The sequence below is a fragment of the Selaginella moellendorffii genome, unplaced genomic scaffold (assembly GCF_000143415.4).
Source record: "Selaginella moellendorffii unplaced genomic scaffold, v1.0 SELMOscaffold_21, whole genome shotgun sequence".
NCBI lineage: Eukaryota > Viridiplantae > Streptophyta > Lycopodiopsida > Selaginellales > Selaginellaceae > Selaginella > Selaginella moellendorffii.
In genome coordinates, this window is record NW_003314282.1 from 1991234 (window position 1) to 2013638 (window position 22405).

General features: G+C 44.7%; 6 protein-coding genes, 1 long non-coding RNA gene and 1 pseudogene across 7 annotated transcripts; 5 read left to right on the forward strand and 3 right to left on the reverse strand.

The window, feature by feature from the left end:
• Positions 1-8666: 8666 nt before the first annotated feature.
• Positions 8667-9800, reverse strand: LOC9641896 (caltractin). Its single transcript, XM_002973430.2, has 7 exons — positions 9710-9800; positions 9513-9636; positions 9378-9414; positions 9280-9307; positions 9058-9210; positions 8896-8998; positions 8667-8844 (listed from the first exon to the last, which is right to left on the reverse strand). Exons 1-7 carry the CDS (start codon positions 9710-9712, stop codon positions 8783-8785), a joined length of 510 nt encoding a protein of 169 aa, XP_002973476.1. The 5' UTR covers positions 9713-9800; the 3' UTR covers positions 8667-8782.
• A 162-nt stretch (positions 9801-9962) lies between these two features.
• Positions 9963-10237, forward strand: LOC112347424. The gene is made up of 3 exons (XR_002992758.1): positions 9963-10035; positions 10096-10172; positions 10227-10237. It is a non-coding gene; the product is annotated as an uncharacterized LOC112347424 (long non-coding RNA).
• Positions 10236-11448, forward strand: LOC112347423 (cAMP-dependent protein kinase type II-beta regulatory subunit-like). The gene is made up of 7 exons (XM_024678217.1): positions 10236-10373; positions 10434-10702; positions 10750-10830; positions 10899-10988; positions 11042-11188; positions 11265-11297; positions 11351-11448. Exons 1-7 carry the CDS (start codon positions 10341-10343, stop codon positions 11373-11375), a joined length of 678 nt encoding a protein of 225 aa, XP_024533985.1. The 5' UTR covers positions 10236-10340; the 3' UTR covers positions 11376-11448.
• Positions 11449-11515: 67 nt separating this feature from the next.
• On the forward strand, positions 11516-13985 carry LOC9638271. The gene is made up of 11 exons (XM_024678133.1): positions 11516-11571; positions 11629-11757; positions 11807-11983; positions 12044-12224; positions 12288-12642; positions 12695-12919; positions 12979-13283; positions 13336-13494; positions 13554-13633; positions 13704-13814; positions 13869-13985. Exons 2-11 carry the CDS (start codon positions 11680-11682, stop codon positions 13983-13985), a joined length of 1788 nt encoding a protein of 595 aa, XP_024533901.1. The 5' UTR covers positions 11516-11571; positions 11629-11679.
• Positions 13986-14041: 56 nt separating this feature from the next.
• LOC112347391 lies at positions 14042-14649 on the forward strand (annotated as a pseudogene).
• Positions 14650-17711: 3062 nt separating this feature from the next.
• Positions 17712-19552, reverse strand: LOC9638272 (ATP phosphoribosyltransferase 2, chloroplastic). The gene is made up of 11 exons (XM_002973431.2): positions 19374-19552; positions 19252-19311; positions 19078-19191; positions 18948-19013; positions 18779-18886; positions 18642-18725; positions 18459-18560; positions 18292-18405; positions 18150-18230; positions 17970-18095; positions 17712-17915 (listed from the first exon to the last, which is right to left on the reverse strand). The coding sequence occupies exons 1-11, from the start codon at positions 19533-19535 to the stop codon at positions 17820-17822; spliced, it is 1113 nt and encodes a 370-aa protein (XP_002973477.1). The 5' UTR covers positions 19536-19552; the 3' UTR covers positions 17712-17819.
• LOC9641898 (thioredoxin-like protein CITRX, chloroplastic) lies at positions 19547-20240 on the forward strand. The gene is made up of 4 exons (XM_002973226.2): positions 19547-19676; positions 19739-19870; positions 19918-19998; positions 20054-20240. Exons 1-4 carry the CDS (start codon positions 19572-19574, stop codon positions 20207-20209), a joined length of 474 nt encoding a protein of 157 aa, XP_002973272.2. The 5' UTR covers positions 19547-19571; the 3' UTR covers positions 20210-20240.
• On the reverse strand, positions 20024-22398 carry LOC9638273 (protein ABC transporter 1, mitochondrial). The gene is made up of 9 exons (XM_024678215.1): positions 21942-22398; positions 21669-21891; positions 21433-21585; positions 21226-21384; positions 21008-21167; positions 20850-20959; positions 20675-20791; positions 20237-20620; positions 20024-20167 (listed from the first exon to the last, which is right to left on the reverse strand). The coding sequence occupies exons 1-8, from the start codon at positions 22340-22342 to the stop codon at positions 20246-20248; spliced, it is 1698 nt and encodes a 565-aa protein (XP_024533983.1). The 5' UTR covers positions 22343-22398; the 3' UTR covers positions 20024-20167; positions 20237-20245.
• Between the last annotated feature and the right edge of the window lie 7 nt (positions 22399-22405).

A 22405-nucleotide genomic window follows, 5' to 3' on the forward strand; every position in this document is an offset into this window, starting at 1 on the left:
TCAAAGATTGATTTGAGGTAAAAATATCATCAGATTTATGTTAAGTTGGAGGATGTTCCAAAAACTACATTCCAAATAAGGATGGGTCACTACAAGTTTTTGGTGATGCCATTTGGTTTCACAAATGCTCCTACAGCTTTATAGAGATTAATGAATCAAATTCTACAACCTTATTTGGGAAATTTTGCAATTTATTATTTTGATGATATTCTAGTATTCAACTCTTCAATATAGAAACATGAGATGCATGTGTAAAATGTTTTGCAACTTTTGAGGGATAACAAGCTCTGCTCAAAGGTATCTAAGTGTGAGTTTTTCTTGGAAGAGATTGAATTTTCGACCATTTGATTTTAATATGTAGAGTGAGAGTTGATCCTGCAAAGATCCAAGTCATGGTTAATTAGCCTATACCTTTGACACTGCATGATCTTCGTAATTTCCTTGGTATGGCTAAAGTTTTTTTATGATTTATGAAGGACTTTTAGAGATAGTGGCTTCTTTGATTGATCTTCTCTAAAACATATTAAAACATGTTACTATTCATGATTAGGATGAGAAGTGTCAAGTGGCATTTCAATGTTTGAAGTAGTCTTATGCCTTTGCTTTTGTGTTGAAGATTTTTTTATTCTGAGAAGATGCTTTATTTTGTTAAAGTGGAATTTATTCAGTAAAGTGGGACATTAATTAGCATGTGTCCACATGCCATTTCCTAGTACTTAATTAATATTTATTAATATTTCTATCAGTTTTTTAATTTATTTTTTTATATTTCACAATATTATAACACAAAATCATATGAAAAGTTTTTAATTTATAAATTATAAAGCTAAAACTTCAATTTTTTATTGTTGTTATAAAAATGGCATGTGGCCACACACCATAAGTGGGATAATGAAAAGTTCCACTTTAACAAAATAAAGCATGAAGCTTCTTATGGTTAAGATAAATGCAAGTGACATTGCCATTAGAGCAATTTTGCTTCAAGTTAGGCATCCTCTTGCATATATGAGCCACAAATTTGATGTTACACAACAAAATTGGCCTACTCGAGACAAAGAGTTATATCCTGTGATTGTTATTGTGAAGGAATGGCAACAATATTTGTATAGATTGGACTTCCAGATGGATTTAGACCATCAGTCTTTCCAATATTTTAGTCGATAAAAGGACTTTTAAGGCTACCTTACTTGTTGGCAAGAGTTTCTGCAGGAAATGTCTATTAAAATTTGATACAAATATAAAGGTGATAATAAAGTAGCTAATGCATTATCTAAGATGGTAGATTCTATTTTGTTCATAAAGCTATTTAGTGATCTCTTGGATGAGCTTAAGGAGTTTGTTGACTTTGACTCCTTTATCATTGATATTTGCATGAAGGTTTTATTGAAAGGTGCCTTTGCAAATTTAAAGGATGACAAATTTGTGTCATTTAAGATACAAGATGGAATCCTGGTGAAGAAGGGACGTATGGTGGTTACTCATATTAACAAAATCATCAAACGAAAATTGGTTGAGTGTCATGATATGCGAATGTAAGCTCCTAAGTTAAATAAGCTCTTAAGTTTTAACTTTCTGGGAAGTCACTCAGCCCAGTACTATTCAAACCCAAGGACGTTTAACTTCAAATATCCCAAGATCCTTAACCAATTGAAAAAAAAGGTGCACTCTTATTCATGGGCCCTTTCCCTCTATATTTGAACCCCTATGGATAGTCTCTCAAATCGTTCTTTTTAGTTGCTTACAGCCAAGTGTTGCACATCTAGGGGTACTGAGAATGCATATATTAGTGAAGAGGCACTTCTTTTGGCCTAGGATGAAGTTAGATGTTGAGAAGTATATACATGGTTGTTTGACCTACCAAGCAGCCAAAGTTGATCATTAAAAGCTTGTTAACCACTATCAACCTCTACGTGTACTTGAGAATAAGTAGGATAGCATCTCAATAGACTTTATCACTGGTTTGTCCAAGACATTTCAAAGAAATAATGTTATTTAGATTGTTGTGGATCATTTAACAAAGATGGCTCATTTCTTCTACATAAAGATAACAATTAAAGCTTTTGAATTTGTTGAGTTGTTTGTAGATCAATTATTCAGTCTCTATAGTTTCTCGAGTGACATTGTGAGTGATCAGGATCCCAAGTTCACTTCCAAGTTTTGGCAAATAATCTTTAAGAAGCTAGAGATTAAGCTAAGCATTAGTAGTGGTGAGCATCCACAATCAGATAAGCAAACATAGAGCATGAATCAATTATTGGAAGATATGTTCAAGTCTTTTGTAGGAAACTTGACTCAATAGAGAGTATGGGTGAAGTATTTGCCTTTACTTCAATTTGCTCTCATTAGTGCTCATTAATCAACTATTGGTATGTCTCCATTTATAGCAATATATAGCTATGAGCCTAGGTCTTTCATGAATTTGAGTTTGGCTTTAGTTTTGGTACTTCATGCTTGTGATTTCTTAGAGGATATGCAAAACAAGCTTGAGTTGGCAATGTTGAACATGAGGCAAGCTCAAGATCGAAACAAACAATTGGTTGATAAACATCATTATTATCAAGAATACAAAGTTGGTGACAAAGTTTTCTTTAAACTATCAAATGCACAATAGTCTCTAAAAGAAGGTGGTATTGCTAAATTGTCTTTATGGTATTGTGGGCCTTGGACAATTTTACAACACGTAGAGGATCTTGTATATACTTTGGACTTGCCAGCTAGTTCAAAAATTCATCCAAATTCCATATAACCAAACTTAAAGCATGTTTGCACTTTAGTGATGTTGTGGATCAAGCCATCATCTAAGTCCCAAAGATTGATGTTGAGAAGGCTAGTCCAGCTAATATTTTTACTCAAAGATTGGTGAAAACACGCTAGAAGATAACTAAAGAGTTGTTAGTTCAGTGAAATAATTATTCCATAAACAAAGTTATATGGGAAACTAAAGATGATGTGAAGAGAGTGTTTTTGAGTTTTAATTATGACTTGGATGACATTCCTAAGGAAGGGGAGAATTGAGTTTTATAGCCATATTATTATATGATTTGAGCCATTTATTTTATTCTCATTCTCTTGTTTCTATGGCAGTATTGTCATATAAGAAAGTTATATTACTTTCTTTCTTTCTTTCATTGCTATTTGTCATAATGTTGGTATTGCCGTTTGCACATCTTTTCTCATAGCCATATTGCATTAGACTCCCTTCATATGAGGTTTATTTAGCTTCTTAGTATTGCCATCTGTGGTTGGGTCATTAGGGAGGGGAGATTAACACAAACCATAAGAATATTCTAAAAATATTTCATTGCCTATGGGATTCAAGGCTGGAAGGTTGGCCTAGGGTTTACTCTTTATTCATTTTCTTATTGTTTAGATTGTTCACACTCCTCAACTGCAAACATTCAAAAACCCATCTTAGCATGTTCCAACTCCTCCAAGACAATGACGCCCACACCCTCCCCCATCACAAACCCATCTCGGCCCTGCAAAACCATTGCTATATAGTAAAAACTCTACCACTGTACACAAGTGCATGCAACTCATCTCATCCCACGGGCAAGAAGCTCTTGATGGTTCGTTGTTGCACTAAGACAATGCCTTATAGGCAACAAATCCTCCAATGCCTATAGTGGATGAAGTTGAGTAGTCAATTCATGCAGCAATGCTGGACATGTAGTATCCAAAATGATATACCGATAGGAATGATTGTTGCATCAAATCCACCAGCAAGTATCACATCTTGTGCAGAAAGGCTTTCTATAATTGTGTCAAAGAGATTATAACTTGATCAAATCTCTCGTTACCACTTTGCCTTTGACAATGTGATTGGTGGCACTGAACATACAATAGTTACTAGTTGCACAAGCTGTCAAGAGGTTGCATCTCTTAGCCCTTGAACCTTGGGAAGAAAAATTGTGAGATTTCAATTTACCAACACTAGAATCTATAGACATTTATGTGTATTTCCCTTTTTTTGAATGAGAGTGCAAGTAAAGATTCATAAATTCTAAATAGTATGCTATAACAAACCCCTTAAAAATATATTTTAGAAAAGAACCAAGTCTCTTTTTTATATGCAACAAGCTTACATCAACGGTTGTTTTTTTTTTTCTTTTCAAATGGTTATATGGCCTTATATAGAATTTTAATTCAAATTTGATAATTTTTAAATTCTGACAAACCTGATATTTACTAGCTAGAAAGCACATAGTACAAATTTAAGAAAGTGACAAGAATACTTTTTCTGCAAATATTTTATTTTATGTTCTAACAAACAAATTATTAGAACAAGAAGTGTTCTTTAGAACATTTTTATCTATATAATATTTAGACAATTGTGAAATTATTAGGTTTGCTATAACTTTAATATTTTAAAGTTTATAATGTTTATACTAAATTACAATTGAAAATTGAGCTTAACTCGTGAGCTCAACTTTTCAGCTTGTGAGCTCAAGTATAGTTTATGCTCACCCCTAGGACCTGTTGTCTCTCAAGTCGAGAAATTTGAGGTTGGATCCACTAGCGATGGCCAAAGCTAGTGCCACCCTAACTCTAGGTGATGAGAAGCAAAAGTTCTCAAGCTAGACAACCTTCTTGATGAGCCTGGCAAGAGATCTAGCTCCTTGGTCACCGATCATGTTGTTATGGAAGTGGAAGAGCTTGAGAGAGCTGGTGGTGGTGATGATCTCGCATACAGCATGATGCAAATCCCATTGTTCATGAAAAAGAGCTTCTTGAGCAATTCCTGGGACTTTAGCAGTGGCATAAAGGCCATCACAACCTTCTTATTGTCCAAGAGGTTTAGAACATCTGCACAAGCATACACATCACCTCTAGTGGCTCCTCCTCTAGCCGCCCAGTAACAATGTCCAAGAATTGATTTCACCTTCGGGAGAAATCTGCTAAAGCTCTTGTCTCTAAGGAAAATATTGGAGTAGCATGACATTCCTAGTGGCAGAGGAAAGCTCTTTGCCCGGCTGAAATTGTTCATCTTTCCAATTCAGATTTCCCTAGTGCTTCTAGCATCATTTGGCTTGCCTCTCAAGAATAAATCTTCACCACTGCCACAGGATTGCTGCTAGTGCAGCCTAGAAAGTGGCTTGGATCCCACAGCAGTGACAAATGGTTACCTTTTAGTGATTGCTAATGGTAGGCTCAATCAAATGTGTATGGAGGCCTGCTTATGAGACTTGTTTTTTTCAAAGAAACCATTGAAGGCTAGAGGTTTTTCTGCTTGATATAGATTTGTGACATGGTTGCTGTATGAATGTGACCTTGTCCTTAACAACATAAATTTTATGTTCTTTAAGGATTTGCAAAAACCTTGACAAAACACATATTAAATTGAAGAAGTAATGAAAATAGATTCAAAATCCACTTTTTAACTACAAATCAGTGGTATTGGCATCCCATGTTCATCTTCCACTATTAAACTACAGTTCTGCAATAGAAATGTTGGACAAGATATACACCTCACAATCATGGGAATCTATTTCCACTTCAAAACCATCCTCTTGCCTTGAAGTCTAAACTTTGTGTTATAACCCATACACAACAAAGATATATATCAATTGTCAACTGTGTAATGTATTGCGTATCTTCACAAATCTCTCACACTTGCTATCACATATATCTCAACTATTAAATCTTGGCATATACCTAGAATAAGAATCCCTAGCATATACTATTATTATACTGACTTTTTTGTTTAAATATATGAGTATGATAACTATGAGTACAGCACATGTGTGTCGGTTAAGGGGAGAGTGATAGAGTGTGTTACATATATGGTGTCAACAGTTACTAAGCTTGATGTTTAGTATTTACAAAACATAAAGTTAGATTTACTTTTTCTAGATAAAATTCATGACGCTCAAAAGGTTAATATATGGATTCAAAAACTTTGTTATAGGTTTGAGAATTTTGAATCACTTATTAATAATTTTTTATTTTAACATTTACATGATTTGGATATATTATCATTATAGATCTTTGGAACCTTAAGGGATAAATAGGGATAAAATAAAGGCTCTTTCATCAAACAATTGCCTCTTTTTATATTGGCTTAGAGGAGAGATATAGAGTGTATTACAAATAGGGCTTTTTCCACAATCAATTGTTTATAATAAGTATATCATTATTAACTATTTATTGGTTGGAAGTTAATGTTCTTATTACTACGTTTACAACTAATGTTAGATACTTTCTCCCCAATTAAGTGCTTGTTTAGAGTGAATTTTTTCAGACAATAGTCTTACTGTTTACAGTTAAAGTATTTTATATATTAATGTATTGACTAAGGATACCCACATTTTGTATATGCTTATTATCCATAAATAGATAGTTTGATGGAAGGGCTCATTCACACCTTCAAAGGGATGATCATGAAGTTTATTGATATTTAACTATATAAAATCTTATATAGTCATAAATTTATATTGCTAATAAAGCTAAGTTTACCTTCACAATTGTTATATGTTGTTGATGCTACATTCTTGGATCAATATTTGACAAACATTATTCCACTAATTTAAATAGAGTCTCCTGAACACTTGGGTTGCATATTAGTGGATTAGTATTGATACATCCACACATAAAGTGGATGACTTAGTATTAGTTCATTTTCTTAATCTTATAATATATAGTTTGTTTAAGATCCTTACTTAGTGGAATATATTTAGTTGCAACAAATTAGGCTACAAGTCTATAAAATTTAATATAACATTGAACAAACCAATTCTTTAAATTATGTATATGCAATGGTTAAAATGTTTTGTACAAAAGGACCAAGAACAAATTGCACTACTTATGGATTCACTAATGCCTTTTTCTGATGTTTTTATGTATTTTAACTATACTAACACTTAATTGTTTTCCATCCTTTGATGATCTAAGGTGTTAGTGGATATCTATAAATTATTAATGTAGTGGGATTTTGATACTCATCAGATTAAAGACATTTGCTTCTGTATATAGGTTAAGTGCATATTTTTGTATTCCATGTATTCATATAGCAAATTTTGAGGCTTTTATAAAAAAGTTATAATCCTCTCAAAACTTTTTTGTGTTTTAAAATTTAATTTTTATCATTATTACAATATAAAATTTATAATACACTTTAGCATTATAATTTATCTAGATTAATCTTGTTTTTATAACTTATATACTCTCTTAAACACTTTCTAGTATATTTTAATTTATTCTACCATCTAACAATTAATATACACTTAAAATGGTGATTTTTCATAATCATATAAAAAGCTCTATTATGGAATTTATGGAATTTGGAATTTCCATTTTTGCAATACCAACTTAATATACATAACATTGCTCTCATCAGCAACAGATTAGGCTCCATTTCATCTACAATTATGGATTTAGTGGACTACATCTAAAATTATGAATTTAATGATTCTAATAGCACCAAAACAGTTTTATCATTTTAAATATGATGTAAGTGAATGAAAAGATTAGGCAGAACCACACTTTAAAGCTTATGTAGGCTAAAAAAATCTTGTAAAATGAGAACAAAAGAAAAAAAAAATCCTAACTAATAAGGAAATCAAATTTTGTTGTTTGGAACGCACAATAATTTATTGAGAGCAATTTAAATCAAACAAACCAAGAGCTTGAGCATAATCATGAAAAACTTTATACCATTCATAAGTGAACAATGGACATTCTTCTCTTAAAAAGCTGAAGACTTGCTGAATCGAGGGTTGGGGGTGGCTGCTCAATATCTTCCAGGCAGCAAAGATGGGAGTTGAAGCCAATGACATTCAGTTTTGTTTCCCAGAGTGGCAGATTTTGAAAATTTGGGAGGGGCTTTTGGAATGGACCTAGTGCTGGCTGTCATGAAGACTCGGTAAAGACCTTGTGAAAGATGCCATTCAGCTTCTCACCCTGGAATTATGCATAAAGATTAAACAGAGCTTTGGTATTATTACAGCCTTGCTAGCAGCTTCTTCTCACTCACTCATCGCTCGCTTACACGAAAGAGTGCTCAGGCTATGCACAAGAGGTTTTCGAGGTACATGCTCCTGGTTTCTGGAAAGTGACCAGATTTACCACAGTCACAACTTGCCATGCCCGGCCATAATGTACTTTGCCAGTGCCAGAAAAGGCATCTAAAAGACTTCATGGTACGTAGCAAGCCAACTTGCTTCAGGGACACTCCATCCGCTGCATCCACAATCAGAACCCAAAGATGGTGGGCGGGGGACAATCTGGTTCGTTTTATGAAATTCAGCAACACGAACGGCCCTGACCTTAAAAATTTAAGCTCAGAAAACATCACACTGACCATGAGAGTGAGTATATAGGCTGACCATCGATCCTGCACGAGAAATATTTTAACCGGGATCATGTTTCACTGGTATCATGTGCTGCATACCAGAATTTGAAACTGTTGGAGCTTCTGGTCGAATGCGATTATAAGCTCTAGCAACGGTTGTCCGCTTGCTCCCACCCACAGTGCCCAGGACCTCGTTTACAATGCCTCGCTCACGATTGCGAAGAAATAAATTGTGATTTTATCTATAGCTATCCATAACTAGAACGGAAACAAACTCTAGTGTTGGTAAAGTATCTCAAACAGTTCGTTGCAGGCGTTGTAGGACCGCGAGCAGGAATGCTTTTCTGCAATATCACACTGAAAGCTTTCAACGGTATAGGAGATTCTGATAGGTTCCTTGCTCGATTGAATTTGTCAAGTCAGTGCTTATACTAGATTTCTAGGTGGCTATAATCGAATGCTTGTTTTGCACAAGAGCGACTACATGTTCTTCTAGAACAGGCTTGTCTTCTTCAGGATCCTGTAGAATTCTTCCTCGCTTATCTCACCATCACCTAAAGGAATAAAACATCAAAACCAATTATGAGCCATTTGTAACTACTTACCATCGCGATCGGCTTCGTCGATCATCTCCTGAAGTTCCTCGTCCGTCATGTTTTCTCCTAGCTCCTTTGCAACTCGCTTGAGATTCTTGAAGGAGATCTTTCCCTGGAAAAACAAATGAAAAAAGCAGTGAGGGCAACATACACAATCTGTGTGTAGCTTACGGTCTCGTCGTCGTCAAACAAGCGAAATGCTTTCATGATCTCTTCCTTGGAATCGCGCTCTCCCATCTTAGCAGTCATCATCTGAAGAAACTCCTCGAAATCGATTGTCCCGCTACCGTCTTTATCAACATCGGCTATCATCTTCTTGATCTCCTGCCAGACAAAGGTGAAGGATAGAATTTTCGTCAGCCTCGCAAAAACAAAAGAACTGGAAAAACTTACTTCTTTCTTCGGCTCAAAACCGAGTGCTCTTTAGAATCGCAGAAGAGTTTTTAGATCACGTATAAACGAGTGAGAGTAATGAATCATGCCGTGCTTACCTCATTGCCACCTTAAGTTCTTTGGCGTCGATTGTTCCTGGAAAGAATAGCAAGAAAAATAAAATCATCTCCAGGTTAGAGGAAATTATTCGTTCGATCACAAGCAAAGAAAAAAGACTAGTAGCGAAGACCCACCAGATCCATCTGTGTCGAACAAATCGAAAGCCTCCCTGATCTCCTGCTTCTGTTCTTCAGTCAAGCCGTGCGTTCGACCCTTGTTCTTGTCCCGCTTAGCAGCAGCGATTCCCTTGCGATAACTCTGACAGAGAGGGAGAATGGATCAAACGAGGGGGTTAGCGAGCGATCGATAGAATGCGGCGAGCTTGATTCACCATTGCAGCGCAGAGAAGAGAGCTCCCGGGGAGGTCCAAACAAACCGCGGCAAGAAAGAACAGCTAGGGTACCAGGAGCGCATAATCTTGGAATTATACGCGGCATTTTCCGTCCCGGTATAACCGTTTCTTTCTACTCGACCATTTTGGACGGTGGAGATTGGGTCCGATCCGACGGTGCAATTTGAACCGGAATATCTCCGTGGGTGTTCCAATAAAAGCCCTAATGTAAGATCTGTGCGGGCATTTCGAGTGTGAAACGATGAGCTCGGCCGAGGACGAGAGGGAAGGGAATGAAGTCTCTTCTTCTGATTCTGGCTCTATAGGTGATGCGCATCGTGATTTCTTCCCATTCTTCTCACTGTCGATGCTTTCCTCCGTTCTAGGGCTTGTTTCCTACACGGAGGCTGCGCTTGCAGCTCTGGAGGATGCAAATCTTGAAACCTTTCGGCATACGCTGCGGGTAATCCATCAAAACTTCCTCGCATCGCATTGGATAGAAATCTTTTTGCCACAGGGACTCACAAGAACTGCCTCTGACGAGGACTTTGTGAATGCTTCAAGAGATGCCGAGCGCTTGTTTGCGAGAATAAACTCGCAGCACTTCTCCGTCTTCAAGCAAGCACTAAGTATGTGCGCCAAGTGGGAAACTCTTCAACCAAAGGTAAGCGTGCATGCATTGTGGCACATTTTTTGCTAATGCACACCAGAGACTTTTTTCCAGATCCAGGCATTTGATGCATCGGCCTTTCGAGAAAATATGAGCTTGGCATTAAAATCTCTGAATCTTGCTGTCGATTCATGGGACATGCAACAAGTTGTGGAACTATTTGCGGGCCTTCTTACACACCTGCAAACTAAGCAACAGGATCCTGAACAGGAAGACTCGGCAGGCGACCTCAGTGGTTTTCATAAAGCGTCAGAGTTGCAGGGGGATGCAGCAGATGGAGACACGTCGCCAGAAAGCATTTCTGCTGATTTCCTTCCGAAGAGGTCTGGTTAAATTGGGTGATGTTATTGTATCTCGTATCTCGTTTCAGGAGCCAGGATCGGAATTGGTCAGAGTCATGGAAATTGGCTGTTAAAGGTGTTCTTCAGAAACAACGGCGTGAACGAATACGGTAACTAGCACTGTACATCTGGTAATGAACCATATGACTTAGTTTATTCTCACTCAGTCACCGTGCAGAGATAAAGGACTTCAGAAAGTGCAAGCCTATACCAGAAGAATCATTCCGAAGTCAGAAGGCACTAGGGAGCATCTTCGCAAGATTTTAAGGTGCATATATATGCCAAACAACACAAAATACTGGCCATGAGCTGATCATGCAGCGCAAGTTTTCTTTTCGGTGATCTGGAACCTAGCTTGAGGGAGGAAATTGTGGATGCTTTCGAGGACATCAGAGTATTATCCGGACAAAACATTATCAAGCAAGGGGATCCTGCAGACAATTTTTATGTCATTGTAAGTCTTGAAAGGTCCGTTACCTCATGCACAAATCTTTTCTAAAATTTGAGGCCTTTAACATTGTATGTTATCAATCGGTCTTTACAGGACGTCGGGGAATTTGACGTTCTTGTCCGGAAGGTACAGATTTGCTCCATGCTTCATGTCCTCGTGTTCATGTTGCATAGCTTCAGGGGAGAGAAGCACCCGTGCTTGTGACAAGGAAAAGCCCGGGAGATTTCTTTGGAGAGCTTGCTCTCATGTATGACAGCCTCCGGAATGCGACCGTCAAAGCCACAACAAATGCCCTTGTGTGGGCTGTAGACCGTACAACGTTCAAGTCCATCATGAGCCGTCACTTGGCTGGATCACCAGTTGCACAGGTGCCATTCTGCAATGACTGTTTAAATCGCTGGTATACTACTGAAACTTTTTCGTGTTCGTTATTGGTACTAAAATCTTGTTTCAAAAGGTGCTGCGAGAGGCTCCTGTTTTGAAGAAGGTCGCGACGAGAGACATTGTCATGCTTAGCAGTCAGGCTGAAGTTGAGACATATCGTCGCGGCCAGTTTATTTTACGAGCTGGATCGTCTATGGATAGGGTAACTATGTGTTTTTTCATTCATTTGTAACCAGGTTTTCATCTCTCAGATTTATATTATTCAAGAAGGACAGGTTAGAATAAGTTGGGGTGCAGCTGGAGGTTCATCTCGTAATTCTCGTGGTGAAACTGTTGCTGTTATGAAGCGGTTGGAAATACTTGGTGAGGCACTTATTCTCAACGACGAGACGGTCATCTCGTGGAATTTCGTTGCTTCCTCTGAGCATGTAAGCTGTCTGACATTCTCGTATGGGATACAGACTGACGTAAGTGTGTTCGATTTCCAGACATCTGTCATTGTTATTGAACGGAGTTTATTCACTGAGGCACTTCTTAATGATATTAGGAAGGACCTCCAAGTGCAGCTTGTTGCGCTTGGTTTACAGAGATTGCCTTCATTTCTGGAGCTAAGTTCCGAACAACTTTACAGTCTAGGCCGTCACTTTGACGATACCGCTCACGTCGCAGGTACTGAAAGGCTATTTTAATTCTACTGAAAGCTCACTTATTGATACGTTTTGCTTTCTTAAGGCGAAGAGATTACAAAATGTGGTGACGTTTTGGGGCCTGAAGCTAGAATTTACGTGGTTCAGAGCGGGACTATATGTCTTTCCAAGTCTGCTGACGACGAAATGGTGATGACACCGCGTGGCAGCCATATTTCCTACACCTCTAGACAAAACGTGAGGGAACCAAGGGACTCTGGTATTGGCTTTTGGGGTAGCAGGCTTGGTTCACTACTTAAGTCCGGCAGTACACCTCAATCTCCACGAAATAGCAACTTTGTCGCGGGTGCACTGACTACCCAGGACTTGCTCAGTCTTTCACAGGGCCTTGGTGGATCGACTAAAGTTAGAAAAGGTGGAAGTCCTCGTCAGAGTATTGGGTGCGTTGGCTGTTCCAGTTTTTCATTTTAACTCGTTACTTTGATTGTGCAGTTGTAGCTCTCCTTGGACTCTCACGACCTATGGTGTTTTTGGAGATGAATGCCTTTTAACTCGTGCAAGCGCAAAAGATGAAAGCTACTGGCCACCTTGCAAAACAACATCTGTGGTAGAATCTTCCAGGGGAATATGTTTATCCGTGACTATTGCGAAGCTGACTTCAATCCTTGGTCCTATTCAAGAGCTACTCACCCGGTTGACAAATACCAAAGTACTCGGGTAATGCCAAGTCTTTCTTACTTTTATTTACTCTATCTTACACGAGTGCTTTGTCACAGGAAAATACATTGCTTAGACTACCTTTTTGGCTCAGAAATAGACTTATTATCTCATTCCATGGGCGTGAGAAAGCTACATTCTGGTGAAATGTTGTATCGAGCTGGAGACCCCGGTGATCGTTTATACATCGTGAGCAAGGGAACAGTGATCGAAACAGTACATACTCCCACACCCGATGGGAGCAAACAGAAGGGGGACCAGATTCTTCTATCTAAGGGATCATATTTTGGAGAGAATGCTCTTTTGGATGACGAGCCAAGGCCTTCCACCATGGTTGCGGGAACAATGGATGCCAACAGACCAGGTTTGCTATCCTTGTGTAGCGAGCATTTTCTTAAAAGGCACGATATCTACAGGAGGAGCAGAGCTTTTCTACCTGGACAAGGGAGTGCTGGAGGCAAACTTTGGACCGCTCCGGGAGCTCATTGAAAATCGTAAAAAGGAAAATGAATTGAAGGGAATTGTTAAAACAATCGGATATGAGGATTTGGAAGAACTTGGAATTATCGGAACAGGTCACAGCTTGTACTTGAGCTTTATTATTTCCTGACGCAAGCTCGTTTTGTGTATGCAGGGCTCTTCGGCAAAGTGAAGCTGGTGTTTTGCCGACGGACACGCGAGTATTATGCTTTGAAGTGTGTCAGCAAGGCAAAGGTTCTAATACGTCAATATCTGAGCTGTTAGCCAGTTCGATATTTTATCATTCAAGCATGTTTGGATCCAGGTCATAAGACTCCAGGAGGAAGAACATCTCAGAAATGAGAAACTATTTATGACTGAAATGGACCATCCGTTTATCACCAAGCTTATTCGAACCTACAAGGATGACAAGAATGTAAGTCACAGTTGAACTTATGTCTGGGAGCTAAAATTTCTGAATACCATGCAGATTTACTTGCTTCAAGAGCTGACCACGGGAGGCGAGTTATTCTTTCATATGGAGAAAGTTGGGCCTTTGAGGGAGGCTGAGGCATCGTTTTATGCCGGTGCTGTTCTTTTGGTGTAAGTAGAGTATGTCTTTGTTTACAATCGTGTTGACTTGTCAAGCACAGGCTGGAATACATGCACGGAAAAGGAATTGTTTACCGTGATTTGAAGCCCGAAAACACTCTGATAGGAGACAACGGCTATCCAAAGCTTATTGACATGGGTTTTGCCAAGCGTATCTACAATCGACGAACCTACTCCATGTGTGGGACTCCAGATTATATGGCACCGGAGATAATTCGAAGACAGGGACATGGAAAGGCTGTCGATTATTGGGCTCTAGGCTGCCTCATCTTTGAGTTGATAACGAATACAAGCGCTTTTAATCGCGGGGAAGATCCTCCGCAGGTAATCAAGTATTTTCTGGTTTACTTCCTGACTTTGCACGGTGTTTCGTCCAGTTAGTGTTTCACAGGATCATAGACGGACGTGTCAAGTTTCCACCATATGTTAGCTCAGATTGTGCCGATATTGTACGGAAACTGCTGGACCCGAATCCTGAGACGCGGCTCGGCTGTCGAAAGCGAGGAGCTGCGGACATCAAGGAGCACCCCTTCTTCGCCAAGTCAGTCAATTTTCAGCTGCTGATCCGGCAAAAAGAAGAGCCTCCTGTAAGTTTTACTGAACTCATGCAAGTCACTCTACATTTCCCTTCTGCAGATGATTCCAGCAAAACTAGATAATTACACCAGCCTGTGCATACCCGACGAACCAAGCGATCCCATGGACGACTTGCCGGTGGACCCTTCGAACACAAAATGGGACGACATTTTCTGAGCCTCTGGTACATTTTTTTCTCTACCTATCCACGGTAAGTACGCGTAGCATTCGGTGTCAGAAGTTGAAGTTTCGGCAGTTTTGGCTCATAATTTGATAGTGGAGCAGTAGGATGAAGCAGCGAACACGGAGCCAGACGAGAGGTGACTTGAGCCTCCCGACGGTTGTCATCCTGGCCTTGACAACGAGCTCGCAGACCATCTCAAAGTTCTCGATGTCCCGGATGAGCGTGTAGCCGACGTTGAGCTCCAGGGGCGTGGTGGTGAGCTCCACGTGGACCAGGATGTCCAGCCGGGTGGCCCGGGGCACCACAAACTGGCGCACGATCGCCTTGCCGACGGGGGTGCCGCGGTAGAAGACGGTTGACTCCACGTACTCGTTGTGGATGTCCACGCGGGCGTTGACGTTGTGGTAGTCAATGAAGAACTCGGCATCAAAGTCAAGCTCGTACGAGAAGTAGAGGCCGCTGCGATGCAAGTCAATGGCGATCACGTCCAGGCCCATGTTGTAGTCCTTGATCATGAGGTGGGGGATCCGGGGGCGGAGGTGGAGGTAGACGAGGAGCATGGCGACCGCGACACCGAGCAGCAGGGCTGAGACGGCGAGCAGGGCCGAGGAGAGCGCGCTCCAGGCGCGGCGGCGGGTGGCGCTGGTCAGGTGTGCGAAGCGCTGCGTTTCCATGAGGCCCAGGACCACCGGCAGGGGATACACGGGGATCTTGCCGATCTTGACGCTGCGGAGAACGCCCCCCGGGAACCGGATCACTCGAGTGGAGCCGTCCTTGCCGGCGAGAACGAATCTTACCGACTTGTCTCCGGTAGTACTAGCAGGGGTGGCGGGGACTGCCACCGCTTTCGAGCTCGAGGCTGCTTTCTTCTTCAGGGCTGGGGGCGGGGGTGCTGTTGTTTTGATGGCACCGCGACGCTCCTCCAGTTTGGAGGCGCTGTCCGCTTTCTCGTCCTGGCCATCGACAATGAGGACGGCGGCACTCCGAGTGGTGGTGGTCTTCTCCATACGTTCTCGGAGAAGCTGAAGCTCGGGTTATAAGAATGGGAAATGCCACGTAGGCTAGCTACAAGTTCAACCGCCAGCGCAACCGCGACGGCAATGGGTTCCATCATCAGTAGTTGTAGTCCCTGCACAGCCGGTCGATCTTCTCGTCGGTCATCTCGATGGAGCAGCGGACCCGGTGCCAGAAGAAGCGCGACGTGATGATGCTGCCCAGCGTCGACATCCGCGCCTTGATGATAAACTCGCACACGTAGTCCACCCGCAGCGTCGCAATCTGCTTGAGCATGGTGTAGCCCACCTGCAGCGGCACCAGCAGCTCGTTGTAGATGACAAACTGGAGCGGCATGGTCGACTTGCGCGGCACCATGAAGTTGTGGACGAGCGACTTGCCCATGAAATGGCCCTGGTAGAAGACGGAGCTCTCCACGTAATAGTTGTAGAAGTCGACGGCGCTGTTGAGGTTGCGGTAGCTCACCATGAACATGCCGTAGACGATGCCCTTGTAGAAGTAGTAGTTCCCGCGGTCCTCCACCTGCTGCATCAACAGCGTGTCCTCGTCCAGCAGCTCGTACATGACGGACACGTCGAATTCGTCGATGCGGAGGTGGGGGATGCGCGGGCGGAGGTGAAAGTAGAGCGCCAGCAGCACCATGCAGACGAGCAGCGCCAGCGCGGAGAGAATGGTCCCGGCCACGCCCAGAACGTGGCACGCCTTTCCGCGGCCGCGGCCCGAGAAGTGGCGGAAGCGCTCCGTTTCCATGAGCCGGAGCACCAGCCACAGCGGCGGGTCTGGGTACACTCGGACGCTGCTGTGCTTGATGGTGTTGCGCCGCACCCGCTGGACGCCGGGCAGGAAGATGCGCATGCGCGGCTTGCCGGACACCGCGTCGATTGTGGGCAGCAGGAACCTCACCACCTTTGGTGACTCGAGCGACGCCTTCTTCTTCTCGCCGGGGCCATCGTCGTCGTCGAACCGGACCTTGGCCTTGCTGGGACTGCTGCCGCCACTGGTGCCGCGGGCGAAACGGACCGACTTCTTCTTCTTGGGTGTGGCTGCGGCGTCGGCGAACCTCACCAGCTTCACTTGGACTTTCTCTTCGTCGTCGTCTTCTTCTGATTCGTCGAATTCGGGTGCGTGGAATCTCACTGCCCTCTTGGCCGATGTTGCAAGGGGTTTCTCTATCGCTGCAAACCTCAAGGCTCTTGTGCTCGCCTCTTGAAACTCGTCCTCGTCATCATCCGATACAAGTGTTTCAGTTGCTGCTGCTGCTGCAAACCTCACCAGCTTTGAACTTTCGTTCTTTACAGTATCACCATCGGCTGCTGGAGAAGTCGCCACCTCCTGAACGTTTTCGTCATCGTCCTCGCTTTGTGCTGCAAAGCCCACCACCTTTGAGCTCGGCTCGGCCGCCACCTCCTCCGCTTCCAAAGCATCATAAACCTCTTCTTCTTCGTCTTCTCCTTCTGCTTCTTCGGCATTTTCCACGGGGCGAACTTTGGACTGCTGCGCAAGATCGATCTTTGCTTCGGAACGTATAGCGGGTGCTGGCCGCGGAAGCAAACTCCAGACCTTGTCATCGTCAACTCCCCACGGGTCACTGTCGGAAGAATCAGAAGAAGAAGACGGCGGCTCGTGCTCGGGTACCGTGTGATCTCGTCGATCCACACCAATCTCCGCGGCCTCGGGTATTGTTTGATCGCGTGACCCCGATCCTCTTTCCAAGACAATCTCCAGCGGCCGCCGCCTCCTTTTGGGGATGGATATGTGCAGCACACTGTCGCGTCCCAGCGTCAAGGTGGCCTGCCCGGTTGTGGGCATCACAATTCGCCCGTCGTCATCGCTGCCGGAGCCGCCCAGATCAAAGAACTCGTCCCCGTCGTAAGTGATACCTCGCTCCTCGTCTCGGTCGTCCATGGCAGCCACGCACGCCTGCCCCTGCGAATCCCAGCGTACAAGAACACGGAATATGCCATGAGAAGGCCGCGCCGCATATTCCTTGGGTCTATTTCCCGCCAAGGCTCTATGCCCCGTTTATTGCGCACAAACAAATGTCTTGTTCTCGAGTCACTCTTGCAGGGTGGCGAGCAGCTGCCGCCATCTGGGAGGCTCCTCGTCGAAGATGTACGTGAGGGGCGAAACAAGGACGCCGCTGCCGCAGATCTGCAGCACCAAGAAAGCTCAGAGACACTGGTTTTGCATGCTTTGAGCTTTTACCTTTCTCAGCTCGTTCACCGCATCGTAGAGTTGCCTCTTGTGCACACAGATTGCCACCGCGTAGTACTGTACCTTGACACCATCACCAGCATCTGGAAGGCTATACACCGGACTGATCGTAGGCCCCTGAAAGAAAAGTGAAAGGAAATCATGCGAAAAAAAGTGCTTTTACTCTTTTACCTGGAGGCCCGAGAGGCGTGTGTGCCGAAGGACAAGCTCGGCAACATGCTCTTGCGACTCCCCACGCATGTTTCCAGTCAGCTACGTTGTTCGTCATAAGGAAACTCAAGACAAGAAATGCGATTCAAAGCGAAAGAGTTACCAGGAACTGACTCTTGGCTCGCAGGTGAGCTTCCAAGCGCTCCAGCATCTCCCGCGTCACGTCCAGGGCACCCTTGCGCTTGAGCAACGCTCGCTTGCTCGCAACCAGCACGCCCTGGACAAAACTCGAGCGTGGAGACGAGACTGGTTTGAAAGCAAACATGGAACCTGGCTTTTGATGAGCGTTCCACCCTCGATTTCCTTGAGGTTGTTCTCTCGCAGCGTCGTCCCGCTGCTGACAAGGTCCAGGATCGCATCAGCCGTTCCCATCTGACGAGACAAACGACGGTTTTGTGTTAGAAGGAAGCGCGCAAAGCTTCAACTGGTGGACGTGCTCCGAAATCTTCTTACAGCCGGAGCCGCTTCTAATGCGCCATCCGCAGTGGAGAGCTGGATGTGCTCCAGTCCCTTGGCTTTCAATAAGCGACTAGCGAGCTGCAAAAAGAGAATTTCTTCTTTGCTATTCAGCGAGAAACTCATCGTCTTACGTAAGTGAAGCCAGTCACTATTCGCAACGGACGGCTTGACGTCCACTGCGGCATGGCAGCCAAGTCTGAGACGGAGGAAACGTTCTCAAAGATGCCATACTTGGGAATCTACACAGCACAGCAAGATGATCAGCCACTTGATGGATGGAAAAAACAACCAGGAACTTACGCCGAGGCCGAGATGGCACTCGCCGAACCCAAGCTGGTCGTGGACGACAACCAAGTCCTCGTTGTCCTGGCCAGAGAAAGAGAAAGGCGCTAAAGACTTGCGAGCGAGCGAACGAGCGAGCGACACTCACCTGGCCGTGCTCCGCAACCACGTCGTAGCCCACGATTCCCAGATCAATGTCGCCGGCCAGCATCTTCCTCACCACATCCGATTCCCTCTGGAACCACACTTCCAGGTTTTGGAGCTGGATTACGAACGACCGCACGCACGAGTGAGATTTGCAAAATCACAGGATCGTACATACCTCGGTGATGTCGGCCACGTACTGGCGAGGATTGGGCTTACACACGGAGAGGTGGCAGTCCTAGACACACGGAAGAACACAAGCCACATTAGAGCCAAGAAACTTAGAAGAAAACTTGAGACTTTGAGGAGATTGAGGGTCCCTTCGGCCATTCGTCCCTTGCTGGGGAGTCCCAAGCGCACAGTCGTGCGCGAGGAGGAGCCTGAGGAGGAGGAGGAAGAGGAGGAGACGTCCCAGGGGCCGGACACTCGCTCCACCTGGACCACATTGAAGACGGCGGCCATGGCCACACCTCCTCCCATGATTTAGGGTTTAAACAAATGCTGGACGCCACCACCACCGCTCTCTATGGCCAGCCTCCGCCAGCCTCAGGGCCGCCCGCCAAGCGGAGGATCAAGTACGTCGAGTATGGCGACTACCGAGTGGTAATGCAATGCTAGTTTCTTCCTCTCATGGGTTGGATTGGAGCTGCATTGCATTGGCGCAGAAGAAGGTGAATGCCCGGGAGCTCGAGAAGCTCGTCTTTGGCAGCAAAGGCCGGTTGGAATTGCCCGCGGTGGTGGACTTCTACGCAACCTGGTGTGGCCCGTGCATTCCAATGGCTCAAGCGCTGGAACAAGTAAGCTGTCGAGTTTCATCCTTCCATCGCCCATCTTTTCCTCTCAGCTCGCGGTCGAGTTCTCCAAAAAAGTCCAGTTTCTCAAGGTGGACACGGATGAGGAGTACGAGCTCGCCCATCAGCTCCAGGTAAAACTGAAAAAGACACTCTTGCTGGCCAAAAAAATGCGACTTTTATTCTCAGCTGCGAGGACTGCCGACGCTGCTGTTTGTGACCAAAAACCTGGACAGGGATCCAGTCGTCCGGACAGAAGGCCTGCTACCTCTCGAGGTGCTCCGGGACATTATTGAGCAAGAACTGGATGTCCAGAGAGACAAAGTGAGTGAGATCTTCCTGTAAAATGGAATGGAATACACGCACACGCACCTCATCTCGTTAGCCTGCCACGGCTTCCACTGCCGTAGCATGCTTGTGGTAGACGTCGAGTAGCATTCTCCTGCAGTGCACCACTGCCCCGAGCTTGATGCATGCCAGAAACGCTCCAGACAACTTCCTGTGGAGGCTATAGGCCTCGTCGGGTGGTGGCTTCAAGCGATGTCTCAGCATCGTTGCCCCCAGCGCGGAGACGCGGGACGTGAGATTTGAACTGCGGAAGTCGTAGCCTCCATCCTCTGAAAACGGCAGGCCGACCACAAACGCTGCCTCCGTGTGTGCATCCAGCATCACGTCTGCTTCCTCGCCGGTTAAGAAGCCAAGCTTGATGGACATGTCCACGACTTTGCCCCGGTCTCTGTTGGCACACGCCATAACCTGATGCGCTACTCTGTTAGTAGGATAGGAGAACGAAATGCAGTCCTGGATTACCATTTGTAAGTAGTCGTCTACGAAGCGTTTTGGATAGTGTCGAGCAGCACCAAAATCTATCAAGTTGATCCGTTTCGAACCCTCATCGTATAAGAAGTTGCTCCAGTTTGGATCCGTCTGGGAAGACAACAGTTAAATAAGTTAGAAACAGGAGGGGAAGAAAAAGTAGGCTTGCCTGCATGAAGCGAAACTCAAACAGCTCCCTCAAGGTCAGGTTCAAAAGCTGACTGGCTACGTGGTTCCGAACGCTCTGCTCCATCGTCGCAACCTTATCGATCGAAACACCTGCAAATAAGGAGTGTGAGCTTTCCAAACTACATGCTTTGTCTGCACCTGGCACGAACTCAGTTGTCAACACGCGCTTGCTGCTCAACTCGTCATACACGACGGGAACATAAAACTCCTGCTCGCCTGCTAGCAACTCCTTGAACTTTTTCTGACTTGCTGCTTCCACATAGTAGTCGCATTCCAACGCCAGCTCAGATTTCGCAACCTATATACACTAAGGCTCAAGCGATCCTGTAAAGCGTTCCTGTTTATCCAAATCTCACCTTGATAGCCTGGTCAAGGTACAAACCCCGGGGTAAAAGATTGGTGCGCTCCAGCAGCCATTTGACATTGTCTATGTCACTGTCAATGCTCTTGGCAACGCCAGGATATTGTATCTTCATCACCGCCAGCTGACCTCCTTTTAACGTTGCTCGGTGGACCTGATGCGAGAAAGCAATGGGACAAGAAAAGAATGACAATAGTCGCACCTGTCCAATGCTTGCAGCAGCCATAGGCTGATCATCGAAAATTTGTAAACGTTCTCTCCACTCCGGCCCGAGCTCAGCGACAAGCACCTCATGCAACTGCTGCTTGGGCATAACATCAGCACCTTGACGAACAGTCTCGAGAGCAGCCAAAATCTATAGCAAAAGAAGGAAAAGAGAGTTAATGAGCACTCACAAGCACTGCAGGGCCCTTTTGCAAATTACCACCAAGAAACTACCGGTGCAGGAATGATCGTCTCGTCCTGGATGCTAAGCATCTGTCCGAGCTTGAGAGCTGCCCCGCGCATCCGGCACAGGCCAAGAGCAAGACGCTCGGCATTCTTGTCGCTCAGGAACGGGGAGAGCAGCGCATCGCCACCGGATTGCCCCTGGCCCGACCACGCTCGTTTCACGGATTCCTGGACAGTGCCCCATGCAAGCCCAGCTCCCATTCCAGCAAAGCTGTCACAGAGGAAAGTTTAGTTGTTCTTTTGGATAGAAACTAGACTCACCCCATGATCCTGCCCATGGGCGTCGATGGGACGCGCCTCTCTCGCGGCTTCCTCACCTTGCGGGCGGGCTTGAACTGGGAGAGATGCTCGTTACCGGCTGTTAGCGGCGGCGGCGGTGGCGGCAGTGGCGGAGGTGGCGGTGGCGCCACTGAAATTCTCTCACCGTCCACCGCATCGATGGGCTTCTGCTTCGATTCTACTCGTACCTCAGCTTGCGGGCGTGGCGATTGGTGATGATGCGATGCCACAGGCGCCGCGATGGCGTGATGGATGCGGCCCCTGGTCAATCCGGCGAGATCAGTGAGCGAGACGAGCAAGGAGGAGGAGGATCTGGCGGAGGTGAGGAGCTCGCGCGCCACCAATGCGCAGCCCAGCGCCAGCTTGGCCGCATCCTGCAACATTCGTTCGTGCCCTAGCCTAGACCTAAAAATTCACGCCCAGGCAAAGGGCAAAAAGAAACCCCA

Bases quoted from the DNA above. Each gene is read 5' to 3' on its own strand.
- LOC9641896 (XM_002973430.2), bottom strand. The intron at 9,308-9,377 runs GTAAGCACGGCA...GCGATTCTAAAG, and splicing joins GAACTTAAGGTGGCAATGAG to AGCACTCGGTTTTGAGCCGA. The intron at 8,999-9,057 runs GTAAGCTACACA...TTGTTTTTCCAG, and splicing joins TGTTTGACGACGACGAGACC to GGAAAGATCTCCTTCAAGAA.
- LOC112347423 (XM_024678217.1), top strand. From the start codon at position 10,341: ATGTGCGCCAAGTGGGAAACTCTTCAACCAAAG. The intron at 10,703-10,749 runs GTCTGGTTAAAT...ATCTCGTTTCAG, and splicing joins GCTGATTTCCTTCCGAAGAG to GAGCCAGGATCGGAATTGGT. The intron at 10,831-10,898 runs GTAACTAGCACT...GTCACCGTGCAG, and splicing joins CAACGGCGTGAACGAATACG to AGATAAAGGACTTCAGAAAG.
- LOC9638273 (XM_024678215.1), bottom strand. From the start codon at position 22,342: ATGTTGCAGGATGCGGCCAAGCTGGCGCTGGGCTGCGCATTGGTGGCG. The intron at 21,892-21,941 runs GTGAGTCTAGTT...CCTCTGTGACAG, and splicing joins CCCATGGGCAGGATCATGGG to CTTTGCTGGAATGGGAGCTG. The intron at 21,168-21,225 runs GTGAGATTTGGA...TAGTGTATATAG, and splicing joins ACCTTGACCAGGCTATCAAG to GTTGCGAAATCTGAGCTGGC.
- LOC9638271 (XM_024678133.1), top strand. From the start codon at position 11,680: ATGCTTAGCAGTCAGGCTGAAGTTGAGACATATCGTCGCGGCCAGTTT. The intron at 11,984-12,043 runs GTAAGCTGTCTG...TTCGATTTCCAG, and splicing joins TCGTTGCTTCCTCTGAGCAT to ACATCTGTCATTGTTATTGA. The intron at 12,643-12,694 runs GTGCGTTGGCTG...TTGATTGTGCAG, and splicing joins AGTCCTCGTCAGAGTATTGG to TTGTAGCTCTCCTTGGACTC.
- LOC9641898 (XM_002973226.2), top strand. From the start codon at position 19,572: ATGCTGGACGCCACCACCACCGCTCTCTATGGCCAGCCTCCGCCAGCC. The intron at 19,871-19,917 runs GTAAGCTGTCGA...TTTTCCTCTCAG, and splicing joins TGGCTCAAGCGCTGGAACAA to CTCGCGGTCGAGTTCTCCAA. The intron at 19,999-20,053 runs GTAAAACTGAAA...TTTTATTCTCAG, and splicing joins AGCTCGCCCATCAGCTCCAG to CTGCGAGGACTGCCGACGCT.
- LOC9638272 (XM_002973431.2), bottom strand. From the start codon at position 19,535: ATGGCCGCCGTCTTCAATGTGGTCCAGGTGGAGCGAGTGTCCGGCCCC. The intron at 19,192-19,251 runs GTATGTACGATC...TTCGTAATCCAG, and splicing joins ACGTGGCCGACATCACCGAG to CTCCAAAACCTGGAAGTGTG. The intron at 18,096-18,149 runs GTAAAAGAGTAA...CTTTTCTTTCAG, and splicing joins CACGCCTCTCGGGCCTCCAG to GGGCCTACGATCAGTCCGGT.